General features: G+C 37.9%; 1 protein-coding gene across 1 annotated transcript; it reads right to left on the bottom strand.

Annotated features, from left to right (window-relative positions):
* Positions 1-7,228: 7,228 nt before the first annotated feature.
* On the bottom strand, positions 7,229-19,908 carry LOC124161303. Its single transcript, XM_046537611.1, has 6 exons — positions 19,807-19,908; positions 16,419-16,579; positions 14,852-15,032; positions 13,730-13,921; positions 12,073-12,184; positions 7,229-7,589 (listed from the first exon to the last, which is right to left on the bottom strand). The coding sequence occupies exons 2-6, from the start codon at positions 16,552-16,554 to the stop codon at positions 7,395-7,397; spliced, it is 816 nt and encodes a 271-aa protein (XP_046393567.1). The 5' UTR covers positions 16,555-16,579; positions 19,807-19,908; the 3' UTR covers positions 7,229-7,394.
* Between the last annotated feature and the right edge of the window lie 1,260 nt (positions 19,909-21,168).

The following is a 21,168-nucleotide window of genomic DNA, read 5'->3' on the forward strand; positions in this document are numbered from 1 at the left end:
GGTGAGAAACCTGAGCGGTTAGAAAATTGCCGCTCGTATTATAGCCACCGCTGCCGCTCACGTGCCGCTCAGGTTGCCGCTCGCCGCTTGCCGCTCACCGCCCGCCGCTCGTATCGTACCCGAGGCCTAATAAGTTGACTGTGGATTCGTGTCATGTTGGGGTTAGATGGTCTTGACCAGTGGCCGAGGTAAGGGGCGGGGCCCCAAATCTGAGAGACAAAAAAACCCAGGCATCTCACCCCCAAAAAAGAGCTCCATACACTATGAGGTTTAAAATATTCTTATGCTACTCATAACACGAAAATGTTTTCCTATTGTAGTCGCCGGCAGGAAAAGGTCACAAGGGAGAATTAACTGTCAGGCTTGCAGAGAATATGAGCTGCAGTATCCTCACATACTATAAAGGAGTATTTTGATAATTTGGAACTGACAAAGGAGGGAGTTCCACCGCAGAAGGTGGTTAATTATGATGAAATTCTATTCAGAACCCTCGTAAATTAAGTGCTATAGCCACTTTCATGAGTAAATATGGTAATCATACAGATATATTTGTTTTTCCAAACGTACCTGATATTATGTTTCTTTGATTAAGCTCAAATTCTTCGGGTTCTAGTGAAAACCATTGAAAGCCAGGGTCGTTTTAAGTTTGAAAATTTAACCCTCTCCCTATTGAAGTTTAAATGCCTCATTCTCCACTCCGTCCTAACCCGGCCGAAAACGGCCGCCACCATTTAAGTCGCTCTTTCATAAACCGGCCGAATCCGCCCGGCCTGCCCTGCTATACTTGGGGAAGCCTTTTGAGCTTCATAGGCATCTGTTCTATCTGAGAGTGTTTATCTTTGCTAGCCCAAGCGTCCTTCCTATCTCTCGTTTCATTAAGAAGAAGCAGAACGTCGTCACCATAAGCTAAAATCCCGAGACAATAAGGTGCTTTGTTCCAGCGTGGCACATTAACTGAGAAATAATGAGAGAAGATTTTTAAGCCATTATGATGGGATTTTTAGGAGGGCCAGTTTTGAAATGGTATGATACGAAAACCCTAGGCCTGTCCTGTGTTATTTAGAGTGACTGTCACATCTAATGGCGATATTTCTTTCTGTGTGGTTAGGCACAAGCTCACGCTTTTCCTATCTCAAATGGCAAGGAGGCGAAGCTCAGCTCAAATGAAAAGAAAATGAATCACCCTCACTTCTGTTTGTGGGTGGTCACAGGCACTCTCACACTATTCCTATCTCATATGGCGAGGAGGCGAAGCTCAGCTAAAAGAAAAAGAAACCTAATTCCCCTCAGTTCTGACCATGGATTCGTTAAGTGAGGATGCTATTGCAGAAGAAGTGAACAGAAGCGAATTTTTGAGTGATTCAGATAGTTCTAGTTGTTTGAATGGAGAAGAAGGATACAGTGATAGTGACAGATCAAGTGAAGTAGAACTGGAGGATGACGTTACCCCAAGTACGAGTGATTCAAAAGGTGATGATCAGGTGCATGACTCTTGGAGGGACACCCTGATTTTTGAAGAACCGTCGGAGTTCAAAGAAGAGAGAGGGCCTATTCATAATTTGGCGATAGGTGACAATGAATTTTCCTTCCTAAAATATATGCTAGGGGGCGAAGATTTTTTTCACAACATTGTCAAGAACACAAACAAATATGCAGAACATCTTCAACATTCCTCAGGAAAGGCTGACAAGGACTGGGTAGATGTTACGTGCGATGAAATGGTGGCATACATTGGAGTGCTAGTATACATGGGAATATTCGATTTGCCTGAAAGCAGGGATTACTGGCATAGCCAAGATATTGACTGCTCAATTGTTCGTGACTGTATGACCTTTGGAAGATACACAAAAATTTCAAAATATTTCCATATTAGTGATATAACTCAGGAAAAAAAAAAACAGGGAGAGGAGGGTTTTGATGTATTGCATAAAATTAGGCCGGTTCTTGATGTAATGGAAACTTTTCAGCATAAGTATTAACCAGGTAGGGAATTAAGTGTTGACGAGGCGATGGTTAATTTTAAAGGACGTCATTGCATCAAACAATACATCCAAGGAAAGCCAACGAAGTGGGGATTTAAAGTTTGGGTTTTAGCAAGCTCCCATGGCTACGTCCTGCAGGGAAATGTGTACTTAGGGAAAAAAGATAAAAGAAATCATGAAATGTTTCTTGGGACGCAAGTTGTAATGAATTTAATGAAAAAATATTTAGGGAAAAATCATCATGTGTACTTTGATAGCTTTTTTTCGAGTGTATCTCTCATGAAATTATTACTTATGAATAACACATACGCATGCGCTACTACAAGATCATCTCGTAAAGAATGGCCTGTGGAATTTAAATATCCAAAAAAACTTAGATTCCAAAGAGGAGAGAGTAGAAATTTACAGAGCGGAAAAGTTACTGCAACGGTTTGGCATGATAATCGGGATATTTGTATCCTTCAAACCAATTGCGATCCCAATAACAAAGTCTATGTGCAAAGAAAAACAGGAAAAGGGAACAAACAAACTATGGTGTCCTGTCCAAATTCAGTTGCATTGTACACCAAATACATGGGTGGTGTTGAGAGAGCTGATCAAAGTAGGTGCTATTATGGCTTAGGTTGGAAAACAAAAAAGTGGTGGAAATATTTATTTGCCTTCGTCGTAAACACGGCTATAGTGAACAGTTTTATTTTGTACAAAGAAACCAATTCACCCTCAAATACTAGGCATGGAGTTGCACAGAAGAATTTTCGTTTAGCACTTTACTGGCAGATGATAGGGAAATTCTCCTCGCGTAAAGTAGTGGGACGTAAAAGAATCCTTCCGATGGGCACATTTTCACAGAGACATCAACACTCTCTTGTAAAGATCGTGGGGAGAAAAAAAGTGTGCGCCTATTGCAGCTCAAAGAAAAGAAAAACTCCTGCTGGTAGGAGCATAGAAATGTCATGGAAATGCATCGGATGCGATTTACCTCTTTGCAAAATAGGATGTTATCATCAATATCACCAAGAGAATGGAGTTGAAGGAGGGAATTAAATTCAATATAAGGTAAGGCCAACTTCTTTCAATAAATTAATATATTCTTAAAACGTATACAAAATTTAAAACAAAACACTTAAATATATTTCAAGTTATTGCAAGTTAATTGAAGTAACCTGCGTCAGTTCCTCATAGCGGAGAAAAATAGGTCTACCAGTGGGGCAAATGGGTATTTAAACTTCGTGCATGATGGGGAAATGTTTATGGCCGGTTTCGGGCGGTTTAGGAAGGAGAGGGTTAATTGTGTGGTTTTAATATAATGTTTTTATTTAGTTTTGTGGAAGTTTGATATATTTTTATATTAATACCCTCATTTTATTTTGATGAATGATATAAAATATCTTAATAATACACAATTTTGTTTTAATGTTTAAAGTTTTGAAAATTATACTATAATTCCTGACTAAAATCTAAAATGATTGACATATGGTTACTTAGTTTTTGTTTACATTGTCCTGAAAAATCATTTATTTAAAAAAATAAATTAGAGTCCCAAGTCACCCATATGGACTGCATACCTGGATCTAACATTATTTACAGGGGATCCCAAGCCACCCCATAATATGGTGTGACTTGGGATAGTTCTAATTACATAGTTAATAAAGCTGCAAATGATTACCCAATAATTTTTTTGTAATTATTCCTGACACATAGGTTGCACTTTGATATTGATTTCAAAAAATTTAACTGAAATTGAAGAGACAAGTTGAGTTTTGAATGCTAAAATCATCCCAAGTCACCCATTTTGATGGTACTTGAATTGATGGCAAGGGTGATAATAAAGAACAAGTGCATTAAGTTTTTCTACAATAATTTGTTTTTATTTACCTGTATTGTATTTAGACTTAGCCTTCTCTTACCTTTCCTTATTTTAATATGTATGGACTATATCTGCATAATGTCAATTAAGAATATCATGGATATTACAACTTTGATAGCTACGTAATGTTATTTTTAAAACTTGTCATGGATGTTACAAATAGGATATCTATGTACATATTGTTATTTTTATCACTTGTCATGGATGATATAAATAGGATATCTATATGCTGGCTAAATATCCATTATCTAATGATGTTTTGTATACAAACCTCTGTATTTGTCAGTAAACTAATGTTTTGAATATATCAACCTTATCGATACCTCCGCTGCATAAATGCTCAACAATCGTTTGCCGAATCAAATTCGCTCATTTAGTAATACATATAAGGGCTATCTAGATGAGCAGATTTGATTTGGTAGGCGATTGTTGAGCATGTATGCAGTGAAGGTATTGTTAAGTAGATGGATGGATATCATCTGCTGCTTGGATATGGTCTCATGAACACCCCAATTTCTAGCACGACTGAATTCCTTTAGCACTTCTGAACTCAGTGAGAGGATCCATGCTTGAAAGTCAACCAGACACAACCAAAGACAAGAACCAAATGAGAAAGAGAAAATGACAACAGCGTGGTGTATAATTGAAGCCAGGGATCCCAGGCTAGATGATCCGACCCCCCACACTTTGCAATAGCCTCTACACCACTCCAATCAGCCATTTACGAGGCTGATCCACTCTGCTGAGCTGAGCATGTAGAACAGACATAAAACACTGCTGTAAAGGAATAGAGAGCATGAAAAGCTCTTGAATGTGAGACTCAAGGTAAAAGTAGGGGGGTAAACTTGAGGAGGTAGATCGATTTTACTATTTGGGCAGCACATTAAAGGAAAATGGATACACCATTAAGGGCGTATGAAAGGAATTACATAAGTGAAGGAGTTGTTCATGAACAGGATGGAGCTTATGAGGGGATCATTATGTAAAGGCCTCTATACACGGTGAACCATCATGCGGAATGATCATGTGATCATTCACAGGAACATGCAAGCAAAATAGAACATGTTCTAATTTTCACTTAATGATCATGGGCATGAAGCTTCACTCGTGAATTGTTCCGTCATACACGGTGAATGATCATGCGCATGAAAATGCAAATGAAATAATTCGCCGACTGTTACGGCCTTAAGAGTTTAAAGAAAAGGTTAGGGAAGAGCCTGATCTGGAGTATAGCGCTTTACAGTACAGAAATGTGGACACTAAGGAAGGAGAAGACTTGATGGGTGTGGAGAAGAATAGAGAAGGTGAAGTGGATGGGAGGACGAGGAGTAACGAAGTGCTGGAGATGGTGGGTGAGGAGAGGCAGCTTTTAGATGAGATTTGGAGGACACAGAAGGTATGGATGGAAGGATTACTCAGAGAGGAGGGGATGTTGAAAACGGTGTTGGAGGGCAAAATGTTAGGTAAACGAGGGAGAGGAAGGAAGAGAATAGGATTTTTAGATAGAATGAAAGGGAGTTGGCTTTATAGTGATTTGAAGAGCACACGAAGGAAGGGGAGGCTGCCAGAATGCTTCTTAAGTACTCCATGGAAACCTACCTCAATCAGTAGAATACTTTAATAATAGGTAATAGGCAGATCAGATATTCCGACCCCAAGAGACTCAGAGTCTACATGCTAGGCATAGATTGAATGTACTTTTGCAAAATCTTGCCATGAGGGACAGTGGATGGAGGCCCAGGGTGGGTCATTAGAGGATACAGTCATGGGGGCACCAAGTAGTTCAACTTATATGTTCAGTCACCTTGGGAGGGGGGGGTGGAGAGTAAGGAAGTGCCACCACGAAGTGAACCCGATGACGACGCCTCCTGGGTAGGGATAGGGATGGAAGGAGTGGGATGGAAGAATTCTACGCTGTTATTGGGGCGATGTGGGCTAACATTAGTGAAATCATTTGATGTGCCTACAGGAGGGAAGATATTCCTATGGAGAAGAAAAATTTTCACAACACCATAGAAGCCATGCAGGACAGATATAATTTTACAGTCATTATAATTTTAGAATGACTCCATATTTCCAGGCCCAAAAAAATGATAAATAAGAGGGAGACATAGGCCAAGGGTTAAGGTTAGACATAGGTGATTGTTTCAGGGAGGTTAATTTCTTTTCACAGCACCACGGGGGTAAAGTAAATATGGGATACCTCCCAGTGATAATAAATTGGAGCTCTTTTATGCATTGACATATGTGGCTTTTAGATTTTCATTGCTTATTTTTAAACATTATTTACTATTATCCTTTTGGAATATCTTTGCAACTGGCCCAGTCATGCAAGCTCAGAATGTTTTGAGTGGAGTGGCGGCAGGAGGTAGGACCTGCGACACTATAGGGAATGGGGAGAGAGAGAGAGAGGTGGACAATGTTTTCTCAGAAGACTTTGTAAGTAAATAGAAATGAAATGCTGTCTCAAAAACCCTCCATTGGCAACATAGCTAACTAACTCACGAAGGATGCAACATGGAGGACTGAAATCGACAGAATTTCCCAGAACCTATGCTCCACCTTTTGCATTTTGGTTGGTTTTCAAGAAGTCAGGAATTTATTTGCCCTGCTCCCTCAACCCCCAAGAAACTTGGGCCTGCCTCTCAGTTAAATAGATATCTGAAATGAACTCTAAGCTGCTGAAATATAAACTTGCATCTGTGAGCCACATTAAATATTGCTCCTGCACCACACCTAATGAGGTGGGTTGCAGGGAAGTCGAAAATTGCTGGGGTGGATTGATGGGGTGGACTCCCATAGTTTCTGTAAAAATTGAAAAGATGGCAATCTTTAAGGTGGCTCTCCAATGAAAATTTTTATTCCACTGGTGTAAAAAAGCAATGTTTAAAAAATAATTGATGATTATCTAAAATCCACTTCTTCACACGTATCAGACCTCAGGTGCATTATCTCTGAGAGGTATTGCATTCCCCCAAGGAACCACGGAGAGACAAACCTCCCAAAACAACCAGTGGTGCAGGGAATTAGGGGGGACAAAACCCCCCCAGAGCTCAGAGAAATTTTAAACTTAAATCCATTTTACTTGATTTGATTAATATTACTAATAGAATTGTGTGAGGAACAATAAAATGTACCACAGAAAGCCTTAAAACTTACTATTTTTAACAATTAATCATAAAAATTTTCAGGGGGAGGGTCCTGGCACCTCCTTTCCTGGCTGGTATTATATAACCCCCAGACCTCCAGTATTAGTTGCCCCTAAAAACCCTTCTAGCCTTAATTCCTAGCTGCACCACTGAAAACAACAACCTCAATCTGACTTTGGTGCAGGTTATTACGAGGATGTGGATAGAGGATGAGAGAATAGAACTAATCCTTTTGTTCAATGAAATTTATTTTGCTGCAGCATGCAGTGCATCAATCAAATTGTCTCTGTCATGCTTATATTTACAAGCAAACTGTAATCATAAGCTATATACATTGATGGTAATAGAACAGGTAGGAGATATCCATTGGATTGTCCAAAAATGTCAGCATTTCCCTCAGCCAAGAGCATGGATGAGATCGCTTAGGGTTACGTTTGACAGGGCCTTGTTGGCAATTTCAACAATTTTGTCGGAGAGAATGCCACTGATTTGTGGGCTGTAGGCATCAATCACCTTGGGAGCAATATCACTGATGAGCTTGTTTGCCAAATCACTCTCGTCGCCACCATCTAAAAGTCCTTCGAAGTGGGTCTGTAAGAAGAGAGTAATGTGTTATTAATGAATGCCTAAAGGATAAGGAATCTGAGAGTGATAGCCGTGATGGTAGGTAACAGGGTGCCTCGTTTCACTACTTTGTACTGGGAACGAATTGCAATGGCAGTTACAAATGGGGTTGCCCACATGGCCAAACGTTGCAGAGCCACAATTTGGTGGTTTCCTATTTCTTTCTATTGCCCAAATTGAAAGATTATTACTCCTGGAGTTCGTATTTCACGATTTTAGATTTGTAAATGACTATATCTATATTTTGCGATTAAATGAAAGGTGAAAAATATCAAGTATGCGAATACGCGAAGGCTAAGTATGAATGCTGGGAAAAGCCCGTGTGATGCCATTCTGGTTCCGGCTGCTGCTGTGTGAGGTCACCTTTGTGTGAGGCTACGAGCACCGCTATAATGCAGGCTGCTAGCAGAGTACCCTGCTAGAAGGTAGTGCTTGGCTTAAATAAGGATTATTAATACCCTATCAAACAAAGGAAACTTTCCGACCATAGGTAATTTTATTATTTGATTATTAAGAGATGTTTCCCTGAGGTCTGTGCCTCATGCATGCATACGTAATCTCAGACAATTTAAAAATCCTGACTACTCATATAGCATCTGAGCCCCTGTGACGTCATGTGGAGTGGCATCGCATGGCCGCCAATCTGGCCTTTTTCAAATGAGGTTAAAATTGACCATTAACATTTGTCTAAACTGGGATTTCTAAAACTGAATAATTTGTGTATCATGAATTCAATAATGGTGGATAATGCATCGCAATCAATACCATTTAATTTCTTTGATGAAGGGAACTACCCTATTGTGACTTTTTTATATCATAATATGGTATTGTCTTGTATATGTGTATAATCAGTTTAAATAAGACATTCTTAAACTAAAAAAACTTAAAATGTGACTTGACTATTTTTTTATTACGATAAAAGTAAAGGTAGCTCAAGATATCTTTTGCAGTACCTAAGTATAAAGTATGTATGTTTGTATGTTTACATTCCCTTGAGTTTTTTCTGTATCCACCTCTAACCTAGACTAAGCTATATCCGTGCCAAAAGGGCAGATCCAAGTTTTTTTCCAAGTAAGTCTATTTTAGCTTTCAAAATATTTGTCTCAAGCCTTTAAATTTCTGCAAAACACAACAGAAAAATAGTCCTTTATTTTTCCAAACCAGAGGAATATAATGCAGTTTTTATTGGACACAATGAATATTGGCAAATAAATCTCAGTTTATCAGTGCGACCTGCATTTTTCTTAAATTAGATGAGCATTTATGAAATCTCCCAAGATCATCTCTGCCCACAACACACAATCCTATTCCTCTCTTTCTGCCATGAATCAATTTAGGATTTTTACTGGTTTCCCATGTCGTGGCATAAAACATGTAAATAAGTCATGGAGAAAAGTAAGTTATCTCCATATTATGCAATAGTCCTATGATGTGAAGATACAAAAAATATTGAAAATTGTCCAGCCATCAACGTTGTAATGAAGAAATATTCGTATTTATTCATTTTCCTTTCTAAATTCTGTGTTGAAATATCGTCACGAAGTCATTGCGTCATTTACCGCAGAGATTGAGATTAGGGCTAAAGAGCATTGTGGGTTGCCATGCAAACAGGCGCTTAAAGGCTATTGAGTTGACGAAAAATATAAACGTGACTGGTTAAGGGGGATTTTGCTACCATTATTCTCTAGGATAACTCCTTCACCAAAAAATACGGTCTCCATGAGCCGAATGAAATAGGCGGCAATTTCGTGTCTATAATAATTTCAAAACTTGGGAAAAGAAATGCTTGAAAACTGAATCAATTTTTCCGGAATTGAAAAAGACAATATTATAAAATACTGAAAAAATGTCGCATCAGCTGTGGTGACATATGTGAAAGCGCATTCTTTCCTCGAAAGGAAATGTTTACAAGAGCGCTTATCGGCATCTTCGAGTGAGAATGAGATTGAAATGACAGAATCAAAGATCGCGAGATACAATTGATGGTTCTGATTGGCTTACTTCGATGATAGCGTCTGTTTTCGTGTCGTTTTTTTCGATTGGAAATGTTATGTATTTCAATAAATGAAATTTCAGGCACCGCAATTTCGATCGACTACGCCGACGAGACTGAGGGAGAAAAATATTTGAGGATTGGGGTTAATTTTCAGGGTCATCTACATCAATACACTGACCCTCAAGCTGGCTCAATAGACGTGTGGAAGGGGGTGTTAGGACAACAGCCGTTTACTCATGAAATGGAAATGCTCTAACAAAATTGCGCCTAGCATTTAATGAAGTCTTTTAGCGTGCGGGGGAAAACGAATTCCCATACCTATCCGTTCCGCAAAATATCCCCCTTCACTTATCGTTCCTGTCGGACCTGGAAATGTATTGGGGTTCTAATATGATGTTCTTCGAGTCGCTCCTAAAGATATCTATTCTCAATTGATCAATCATTCTAAGCCTAGAGCGTAGCGCCCAATACTCTAGCGGCTCCTAAAATGCCCTTAACATCTGGGTAATACTTTCTGTACGTCCGTAGCAGTTTTTGACCAATCACGCAGCTTTCCTTTGTGTTTTATTAAGTCCACGGATTAAGCCTTTCTGCACAGCATACCATATGCTCGCTGTATATTTAAGGTGTGGTCTAACGAGTGCGAAATTGTACCTCTCTTTTACTTTCTCAGGATGATGCATTTTTGTAGGGCTTCAGTCCCCACCCGAAATGTTTTCTTTTACTTTCTCAGGATGGTGCATTTTTGTAGGGCTTCAGCCTCCACCCGAAATGTTTGTGGAATAGTACTGAGTTTTGTTTCACCATGAATATTTCATCGTTCCACCAAGTAACGCCCAAATCAGTTGATTTTATTCGAAATATTTCCCCTTGTGGAGACTGCCCGCAACACATATACAAAGGAGACCGCTAGGCGAGAGGCATCTATGCTCACTCCGTTTTTCCATATGGTTACATTTCATAACGAAATATAGAACAGATTTAATGAAATGCAAGGTTTTCCGATGGGAGCGAATCAACGACGAAATGTCAGTATAGGCAACTCGCATACCACACACAAGCTCCTCTGAAGAAGAAATTTCTGGCTACATGTTTGGTGATAATAATTACACATGTTACCATCTTTTTTTTTCAAAATTTCCATTTTCTCCCATTATGATCGCCATATTCGATATTTTATGAATGGACCTAGCCAACGGCTAAAAACGAGAATGTAATTCACATGTAGTAAGCAATAGGCAAACGCCGGAGATTGGGTTCAAAAGTATCTACGTTGTTATTCAATGAATAAAGGCAAACTATTTTGTGTTTCGGAGTGATATTTATAGTACGCAGTGAAAAATGGTTTTATGAAAAAGTTAATATATATTAAGGTTTCATCTCAGTGCAAAATAAAATAATTTGTCTGTCGATAAACTCAAAAATTGCCACTTATCACATCTATGCCAAAAACTTGTGTTTTTACAAGTCAAACATTTTGATATAGCAGGGAGAATGTTAAAGCATTTAATGACGCCTATTTTTTCTCTCTTGCCTAAGCAGTTATATATATATATTAATTTTATACACTTAGGCACAACCGTGAGTAAACCCATCTATTCCCTCCAACATGATCGCATTAGCGTCGCTACTGCTAGTGTCGCGTCGGGTCTGCATGACCCGAGCGATTATTTTGATGGATAAAATTTACTTTTAGTTAAATGATGTATCAATGAGTACACCATAATTTTCTTTAACCACTCTTGTAATGCTGTTTGAACTTCGGTTACACGATTTTCCAATATGAGTATCGATCCTATGCAATCGCTCGGTGTTGGAAATATCTATGTCCTCAATGCAAAATAAAATTTTTGACTACGAAGTTTCAATTCTAAGCACTAAATTATTATAGTCTTATATTAACGAATGTTATATTCTGATGTCTCCCTTAAAATTGAATTTCTATTTCTTTTATGATTTGGGTAGTGTGACCCTACGCGAGTACTTTGCAACTGCCAGTAATACAGCAAAGTCAACGACGTAAACGTCTAGGTCCAGAGAGAGTATAACTAAGTTAAATAGGGGTTGGTAATGCATTATAATGTTATCGTTACCCAATTTAGTATCACGCGACTACTTGAGTGTATACTAATTAGATTAAAACCATATATCGGACAAATAGATACAAAATTATATGAAATAAATGTTACAGCCAATCCTGCTTCTCAGCCACAAAATCAAAGATTTTTTAGCAGAGAATTTGTATGGGAAATAAAATAGTAGAATCGAGAAGCCTGTTACAATGTTGCACTTCTATAGAAATGGGATATCAAACGATACGTAATAATTGCCTCGTTGTAATAAAGTAAAAATTCATTATTTTATCACTGTTACAGAGTTTGTAAGTTATTAATTAGGAAGGTGCCTATTCAAATGTCATATTTATACATAAGTTTTACCATCCGATGTACTCACATCCAAGCCCACGACGTTGAATCCTAGGTCCAAGTTTCTGACAAAGATGAAACCTTGATCATCAGTTCCAGCAGTAACCACAACGGATGCACTGAATTCCTTTACTGTGAGGCTGTGGAGAGACAAGTCAATTTGAATAAAAATAATTACGTAAATAGTATTGCGCACGAAATTTTACGCCAAAAATTAGCATCCACATTATGCCATAAGCCTGAATAAAAATGGGGATTATCAAACGTCAATTCCCAAAGCTATAGCACAATAAGCCAATTATTTTATAGCCACCAGTCATAAAAAGTCCAATTATGAGAGCATTTTTTAAAATTTCTTATAAATGGCAAAGACATCCCTTGTCGGACAAACATCATAATCATCTGTGGATTTCAATCATGAAAGCGAAATATTTGAACAAAATATGTGAACAGCATTTGCTTTGAGTTATTCAGAAGCGGTAGAACTTCCATAAATTTAAAAAATATTATTGGAAATGGAGAAAAGATTATGGCTAAGCATTACGAAATACAGACTCCGATTGAACGTTATGGGCAAGAATATTACGAAAGAGGGTCCACAAGTCGGCCTCTAAATGTGTTTTCACTCTCCGCGCATTTAAATGGGTTTACAAAAGTCGCCACTCGCGTCGCTGACGGACAAAATGTTCCGAGTTTCACGGGGAAATAAGGTATAATCAGGGGTTTTAACCGAAATTTATATATACATGCCGATGTGATCTATGAAATTCATGACTCTATAATTTGATTCCTTGCAATTACAAACATTACTATGCAAAATATTAGAAAAAAAGTGAATCACATTGCACTCATCGCCGCGACTCGGACATTTTTGAAAACCGATTAAAATCAGGAATGGCAAGTGAAATGAGACGAAAATGTTTCGATTCGACCCGGAGGGAAACGAAAATACGAGGCCTAGGTTTAGTTTCGTTCCTGCACGAAATTAAAATCACCGAGGAGTTTAGTTTCAACCCGGGACGAAACTTTACTCCCGGGAACGAAACTAAATTAATCGAAACTCCGCTACTCATTGTTAAGTTTCGATCCCGGAAGTTGAGTGGAGCAGGATAAGAGGGAATAGTCTCCACCCATTGCGTTTGACATACGTGTATAGAGGTTAAAAAATGAGCTTAAAAATCGAATGGCCGGTTTGCGTTAACCGCTCTCCTGTAAGTGGTAAAAATATGAGTGCCCCATGCATCTAATGCGGTAGGCCAACCCCTTACTTCATTCAACCATACTTCGTACTCGGCGCGATGGTCGAAACTAAACTATTCGAAGGTGAAGCACGTGGTCCCTCCGGTGCGAAATATTATCTGTGTTTCGTGTCGTCCCACAGTTTTACTTTAGTTTTGACCTGAAGTAGTTTTGACTCCGATTTCGTTTCGAGCCTGAGTTTGGCTTCCCGGGTTTAAACCCATTTCGTTTAGTTTCTACATTTCGCTCCAGGGAACTAAACTATTGAAATTTTTAATGGTTTTCACTTTCGTTTAGTTTCCCTTGCCATCACTGATTAAAATGCGACCGAAGTGGCAGCAGAGAATAATCTTCTATGGGATGGAATTGGATCTCCTCTATGCTGTCCTCATGGTAAAGGGGCTGGATCTAAAGTTGCCTCTCAAGATTGGACGGATTTTACTTACTGGAAGTCTCCTGCTCCGTAAACGGGAAGAAGGTCTGCAATTTCTCCATCAATGTCGTAATGTCCTTTCGCCTTTATCTCCGGAAGGCTGAAGTTCACGGCCACAGACAATCCGAATACATTTATCTTCGTGTAGTCGATGGAATAGCTCGAGAGTTCAGTCAGATTTCCATGATCAAGGTTTCCACTCAACCTGAAAGTACGATATTTGTTCTTTTCGGAGGCGATATCCACAATGATTTGAGGAAGACATCGTGTGTTGCCGTCAACTTGCCACAGCATGCGCAAAATATCTAATAGTTGGAAAACGATAAAAAGTGTCTAAACTGAGTAAAATAGCAACAAAGGCAAGTTCATAGCTAGTCCCCACCTTTTTTCTACCCCGTCATGTTATTTATTCATGAAACAATGAGAAAGTGGGATTGTTAAGTGGTAAATTATGAAGATATCTCGCTCAGTATGCTCGGTAGCTAGTGCTTTGTGATCTCCATTTGATTCTCAAAACAGCGTTACATTATGCATGGATTAAAACTGACAATCCGCTAGAACTATAAAAAAATAAATAAGAACATAATATACATTTTATTTTTATCCAAAAGAACCAATTTTGATATTACATATAACAAATCAAACTTAAATCACTGCTTTCTTCGAAAGTTTAAAGCATTAAAATGCAAGGTTGAGAAGCCAAGGGGCATGAGTGATTTTTTTTCTATGTTGAGTCAGGTACAGAATTTGATAGATTAAATATACATTAATTTGGTAGCCAAAAGATACGAATTCTTCTCTACTCTGTGCCGATATCAAATGGAAAATCAAATACACTTCTAAAGATCTAGTTGATCTAGTTTGTTTTCTGTACCTAATTTCTGTTCTTAACTCTGCTTAGAAAAAATCACTTGTACACCTTGTCTTCTCATCTCCATCAATTTTGCAATTATTGCAGCCGGCAATAATACTTTTCCCATCGCAGGCGGAGCCAAAAGCACAATCTTAGGCTGCCCCAACGTAGATGAATCACTGGTAATAATGAAAATTCACCAGAAATTAAGTGAAAAAAAACACACCATGAGTATTTGGACTAATTGTAATTGGAATGCAGAAACATTCGCTTCCATCTTACTTGGCGAAATCCTGCTGGATGTCGAAAGGAAAATGCTCCACGTAAAATGGATCCAAGGGCGGTATTCCGTATTCAGGGAGTCCCTCGGGGAATTTGGATTTCAAACCTTCCAGAAATGCCTTGAGCTTGTCATCCAGGGAGGAGGAGAGTTGTGGGTCAAGTATCCTCCTGACTTCCTCAACTAGAAAGGACAGTAAGTATAATAAGAGAATAAGAATCCTCCTGAGAACTGATTGTAGGCGAAATAGTTGGGATTTCTTGAAAATGGACGACTGTTTGCGCCTAGGTGAAACAAGGTGGCATGGTATTTGGATGAGGCGACCGACAGCTGAGGCCATTTGCGCCATGAGGGGAGGGTGAGGAGGGAAGGGTGGAGAGAAACCTGGCGTCGGCATTAGCCTGCTCTTAGCTAAAGGCGCTAAAGGGACCACGGCTTAACGTCCCATCCGACGGACGGAGTGTTGCGCTTGAAATGTCCCCCACACAACATTCAAGCAGGGATCGTGCAGTCTTTGAAAATTCTCTGTTACCGCTGGGATTTGAACCCGAGCCCCCGGGAGAAAAACCAACACTCTACCAACCACGATTATCCGATCCCCTTTATGGGCCTTATGGTAGAACTTATTGTTAGAATTGGAACCAATATGTAGTATCTGTCTTGGACTAAATATTTAAATCGTATGGAATTGGGTTTACCGAGTAAAACCCAATTTCAATAATAAATATTAGGAATAGGTATTTAATATAGGCGCTACTCTGCTAATATTTATAAAATGATCCATTAAATATAGTAACTTACGTAAAAAGTTAAAGAATGAAGTACTTCAAAAGATGCATATTCAGAATTTTTGAAAAACCGCAGAGAGCTGATACATCAATATATTTTATATGTGGCATGTTAGTACCAAAGGATAAGTATTATCCCTCGAGTATAACCGAAAATAACTCCGCATACCATCCGTGAATAACAATAAAAGAATAAAAAACAAATTTTTGGGTTATCTTTGGACCTCAAATTCATCTAGAAAGCCATAAATCATATTAAATCAATGTTTTACTTTAACTTTACCCCAAGGGTGAAAATCGGTCATTTGATAATCATTTGGCCTAGCCGGGATTCGAACCCAGATTTCCCGTCTTTAGTTACATCGCCGACCGTTACACTTTCATACCTTGTATCATATTTGACCGGGGATTCGCGATCTAATCCCGGCTACGCGAAATAATTTTTTCATAGCGATTTTCACCCTTGATCTAAATTTGCACCCGTGCGCGTCATTAGTATGTATAAAGTCACTTTTTATATAAAGTTCTTTGTTTATTTTACTTTGTAAAAAGACTGAGGCATCCGAAGAAAGCTGACGACTAAAGAGAAACAACAACGATCTCTGTCCATCCCAAATGACGCCTATATGAAATTGGTAAGGTGCTCTCCAGAATGATGTTACTTATTTTTTTACTCTTGCTTTCTGAGAATGTATAGGTGCAGGAAAGTAATAAGTCCATCTAATTCGTATCAAGTTTCACGTTCTCGGTGATCATATGTTAAAATTTTAATGGAGCTTACTTATTTCTTCATGCGGGACCGTTTTTAGGATGTGCTCAATCATGGGATCCATTTTTCGGTGTGGTTTTGGAATCCCAGCTCCGCTGCATACGAAGATGGCCATTGCCACAGCAACAATAGCAAGAGTGACCTTCATGGTGATGACTTACGATATCCAGGGCCTGAAAAAAACCATACAAAGGAATTTATACGCTTGAAATTGCATTTCATTAAAAGCAATCGGTAAGTTGAAGTGCAAGATTTGCTGCGACGAAAATATTCTCTCCCAGGCAAGGTTTTTTGCTAATTGATTGGTAATTTATTTTAAAAGTATTCTACCAATTATGGTAGGTTTCCATGGAGTGCTTAAGCTTTTTGGCAGGCTCTCCTTCCTTAAAGTAATTCCCCCTTCGATTCACAATAACCTTTCATTCCAACAAAAAATTCTATTCTCTTCCTTCCTCTCTCTCGTTTACCTAACATACTACCCTCTAACACCGTTTTCAACATCCCCTCCCCGCTAAGAACTCCCTCCATCCATACCTTCTGTCTCCTACGTATCTCATCTAGAAGCTACCTCTCCTCACCCACCATGTCCAGCACTTCGTACTTCATCCGTCCCAAATAAGGGACTCGAAAGTTGCCGCCACTTTTCATAATTTGCAGATGTCATTGGAGTTTTGGTTCATTAACTCGTTAGGGAAGATCCTATCGCTGAGGAAAGGTTCGCTCACAAGAGTGCAAGCAGAAATGAATCAAATGAGGTCCATGCGCAAGGCCGAGAAGTTTTTGAGGTGCCTTAACCCTTCTGGCATGAGCTCGTTACGTCATCAACTTATCTCCGACACGATTAAACGATTTTTCGCCGCGAATAGCTCGAGAATTAGGCGGCAGATTTAAAAATGAAAAAAAAAAATGGTGTGCCTTCCATTTTTTAAATTGTAATACAAACGATAAACTATTATTGATTAACGAGATCATTTCATTAGCTACATGGATGACAAGGTGTAGAGTGTGTGAAAAAAAACAGTTACCATGCTATTTTGAATATTGACGCATTTCACTACCTACTATTTAGTATTACAGCTCGGAGCATGGGAAACTTTTGTGCATGGGAGAGAATTTCATAGTTGTCATTTTGCAGTTGCAGCTCATTAAAAATTCTCTCCCATTTCATAATGATAGTTTTAAAATTCCAAATATTTGTTCATCTATACTTAAACCATTTCTATATCACGAAGAATATGATTAATAGTATGCTATTACATCAAGGGCACAATAAAACCTGATCCACACACTTATCTTACATCAAGTCGTTTTATAATGCAATGGCTTCTTATTGGTTACATCTTGAATAATTGAATTTTCAAGACAAAAATTGAGACATGTGTTAAGTGTTACCACAAATCTTGATCATAACCGAATTCAGGGGTGTAAGTTTTCCAATCAGAACAAATTTTTGTATCCAAACCTCACGTCTCGGGGTGTTATAGGACCAATATCGTCCGCCGTGAACAGAAAGTTTTAATTTAAAATCAAATAATTATTGAAAAATTTCGTTTCTCTCGTCGAAAATTTACGTCCTTAACCCACTTGAATCGGATGACCTTCGCTGATCAGCAGATAAAGATTTCAACACACTTAAAAAATTAACCTTAGTTTTATCTTTGATGGCGACTACTGGTAAATAAATTTCATTCGCTGATGAAATCAAGCGCTGTTTTTTTCCTGATTTCCGACAGTCACGATAAGTAGTTGTTTATTAAGATAAATATCAGCGTTGGAGGGACGATATTCACAGAAAGTATCCGCAGTTTGTTCCAATCATTTTTATGATATCTGATAAGCCAATAGCAATGCTGGTTTCTCAGGCGGACGAACACTCGGTAAATTGGTCGTCGAGAAGGCAGGAAGCCATTTTTAATTCTTTAATCTAATACATGCCAATACACAAATAGTGATACAGGTATATAATGAAGATTTGTACTTTATTCTTTCTTTGCATTATTTCAATTTTTGGACACTGTATTATCTGAATGTATTTTGTGTGTCTATTTTATATATTTTGTTTTTGCGGTCCAGCAGTTTGGTGCAAATTAAGAAAATAAATGAATGCAGCACAAATCAATTCAAACTTTATTTTTAAATGAGCGACTCGGCAATCCTGAAGCGAAGTGAAAGTCTCAAAGGGTGTCTATTCCCTAATTATTATTTATCCAAACTTCAGTTGTTCTTTAAATTGTGAGGAATGAGATTATTATTGATTATCTGTTATGATCTCAAAGGCAAAATCAAAGGCGATCCGCACATTTTATTCTTGCATCATGCTGTTTTAAAATACAGAGGTTACATCTTGAGTGATAGCGATTATTCAGGGCAAAACTTTTGAGGAAAATTTCAACAAAAGGCAAAAGAATTCCGAAGATGCCGCGAATTAAATAAAATATAAGAATATTCTACTTATTTATAATACTGCAAAAATTTATCTTCAAGCAGTTATCAACTGATTAACATCAACAAGGAAGCAAAATCTCTAGGAATATTCTCTGGCAAGTCTAAAAAAATCTATTGATATTATTAATAATTTTATTCTCTACCAGTAAGCTTTGCTCAAGGGAGAAAAAACTGTCCTGAAGATAATACAATTTAAATTTTTTTGATAAAGATAAATGCTTTTGAATCAAATATATTTTAAAATTATCTACCCAATAATATAAAAAAATGCAGGAAAAATAGAGAAATAGGGCAATGTATTTTAGAAAAAGTGTGGTATATTAGATTATCCTGCACAATTTCATGACCGGTGGAGTGGGACTAGGATGTAATATAAGCAGGTGAGTAGGTTGTGGTTGCCTGTAGTCTCTACCCTTCATGGCGTTCATTCCGCTTCTTTCGTAGCCAATGGATAGTTACAGCTAATGTTAGCTTGTCATAAGAAGATGGATTGAATGAAGAGAAATTGGAGTATTTCGTCACCAGCTTTGGCAAGCGGCCGTCAATTAAAACCAGAATGAACGCCCAGACCCAGAACCAGTCATATTTATGGATAAAAGCACATGAATCTAAATGGCGGAAATCTGATACTTCTTAACGGCCTTTACAAACCAAGTATCTTCACTAATCCTGAATATTTAAACCATGGCTGCCAGCATTTAAATTACTTTTAAAAAAGCGATACTTTTTCTTTTTTGATCTGAAAACTCATTCAAAATCACGGAATTTTCAATAAAGGGCACATTGCATTACAGACATAAAAATATTCAAAGCTGGGGTTATGCAGCAATAATAATAGCGATTGAATTTAAAATAATTTAAGAGGAGTTTTGAGTATAAAAAGTTCTGAATGTTCAAGAAAGAATGAATTGCGCCAATGGAGCCAAAAAGGGAAATCAAATAGAGATGTACTTACATACGAAGAAGACCGCATGGATATGACTGAGCTGAGCCTTTGAGATCTCCTTTTAAACAAAGGTGACGCGTCACTGAAGTTTTTATCTCTGAAGTTCATCAAATGAGGTTACACACCTGCCTCAGGTGGGATGGGGACAACGGAAGGACAGAACGCTCAAGTTGGACGCAGTTCATCGGTGATCAAGATGAATAAACAAATTGTAGCCAACAAAACAGATTACCAAAGGGGAAGGAAAATGGTGCTGGGTAATTTTGATAATAAATGAATTAATATAGTAGAAATAAGTTCAATTTAAATGTATTGACAATTTATCAGCTGAATTGAGTATTTTACTATTGAAAATATCACCCCATAGGCTGATACAAATGTATTTAAATAGCTGCAAAAAGCTGAAATCGGTGTAAACATTTACGCAGTACTTCAAAGGTGAGTTAGAGTTGAGGCGAAGGTGCAAGAGTTTTAAATTACGTTATATCTTCTAAGCAACTTTGGTAAGCCTTGATTAGGTACATTTGCCAAAAATGGGAGGAAAATACTTATATATATATATCCTTTTTCTAGTATATGTTCCTATCCCTTTCCTTTCTTTCCTTACCTCTGAAATTATTTGTATACTTACACTAAATCTTAACTTCGAAGCAACTATAGTAAGCCTTCGGTACATAGCTTTTCCAAAAATGGGGTAAATAATTTATATATTTTCGATGCTGATCTCTTTACTTCACAATTCTTTACTTTACAATTCAAAATTAATATATAATTCCGAAAAATATAGAACTACTGACAAATACAAACTTATGAGCTGCGTTCTTAATCACAAGCCATTGATCTAATTAAGGCAATTGCAATATAAATTTTAAACGAGAAAATAAATAAATGGGTTGATTACTCGTGGTCCCACAGTGTATTGCAAAATATCCCGAGGCTATGAACTGGTATGCTTATGAATTGCGTCTGATCTAGCAATCATTTGAAATGTATCTTATCGATTTGAGAACAAAAGATTGCATTCAATCGCATGCACAGAGTGAGAGACACCTGCGTTTTGCTTCAATCGGAACCAGATCTGATTTTCAGTCAAAGTATGAATTTAAAATACTATGGCATCCTCTTATGTTTTCATCAAGATATAGATTTTATCACCAGAACGATTAGCAGAGATTGATCGGATGAGAAAAAAATGTATGAATGCGTGGAAAATCCGTGATTTCAGCTGAGCAACTTGCTAGAGCTGTCGTATCATGAATGGCGAAAAATATTATCGATTTCTCCTGGAAGTTTGTGAAACCGAAGTTGCTGCAATATAAAAAAATGTAATAATAAGAATAGAAAAACCCACATGAAAAGCCAGAAACGAAA

This window comes from Ischnura elegans, chromosome 6 (assembly GCF_921293095.1).
Source record: "Ischnura elegans chromosome 6, ioIscEleg1.1, whole genome shotgun sequence".
NCBI lineage: Eukaryota > Metazoa > Arthropoda > Insecta > Odonata > Coenagrionidae > Ischnura > Ischnura elegans.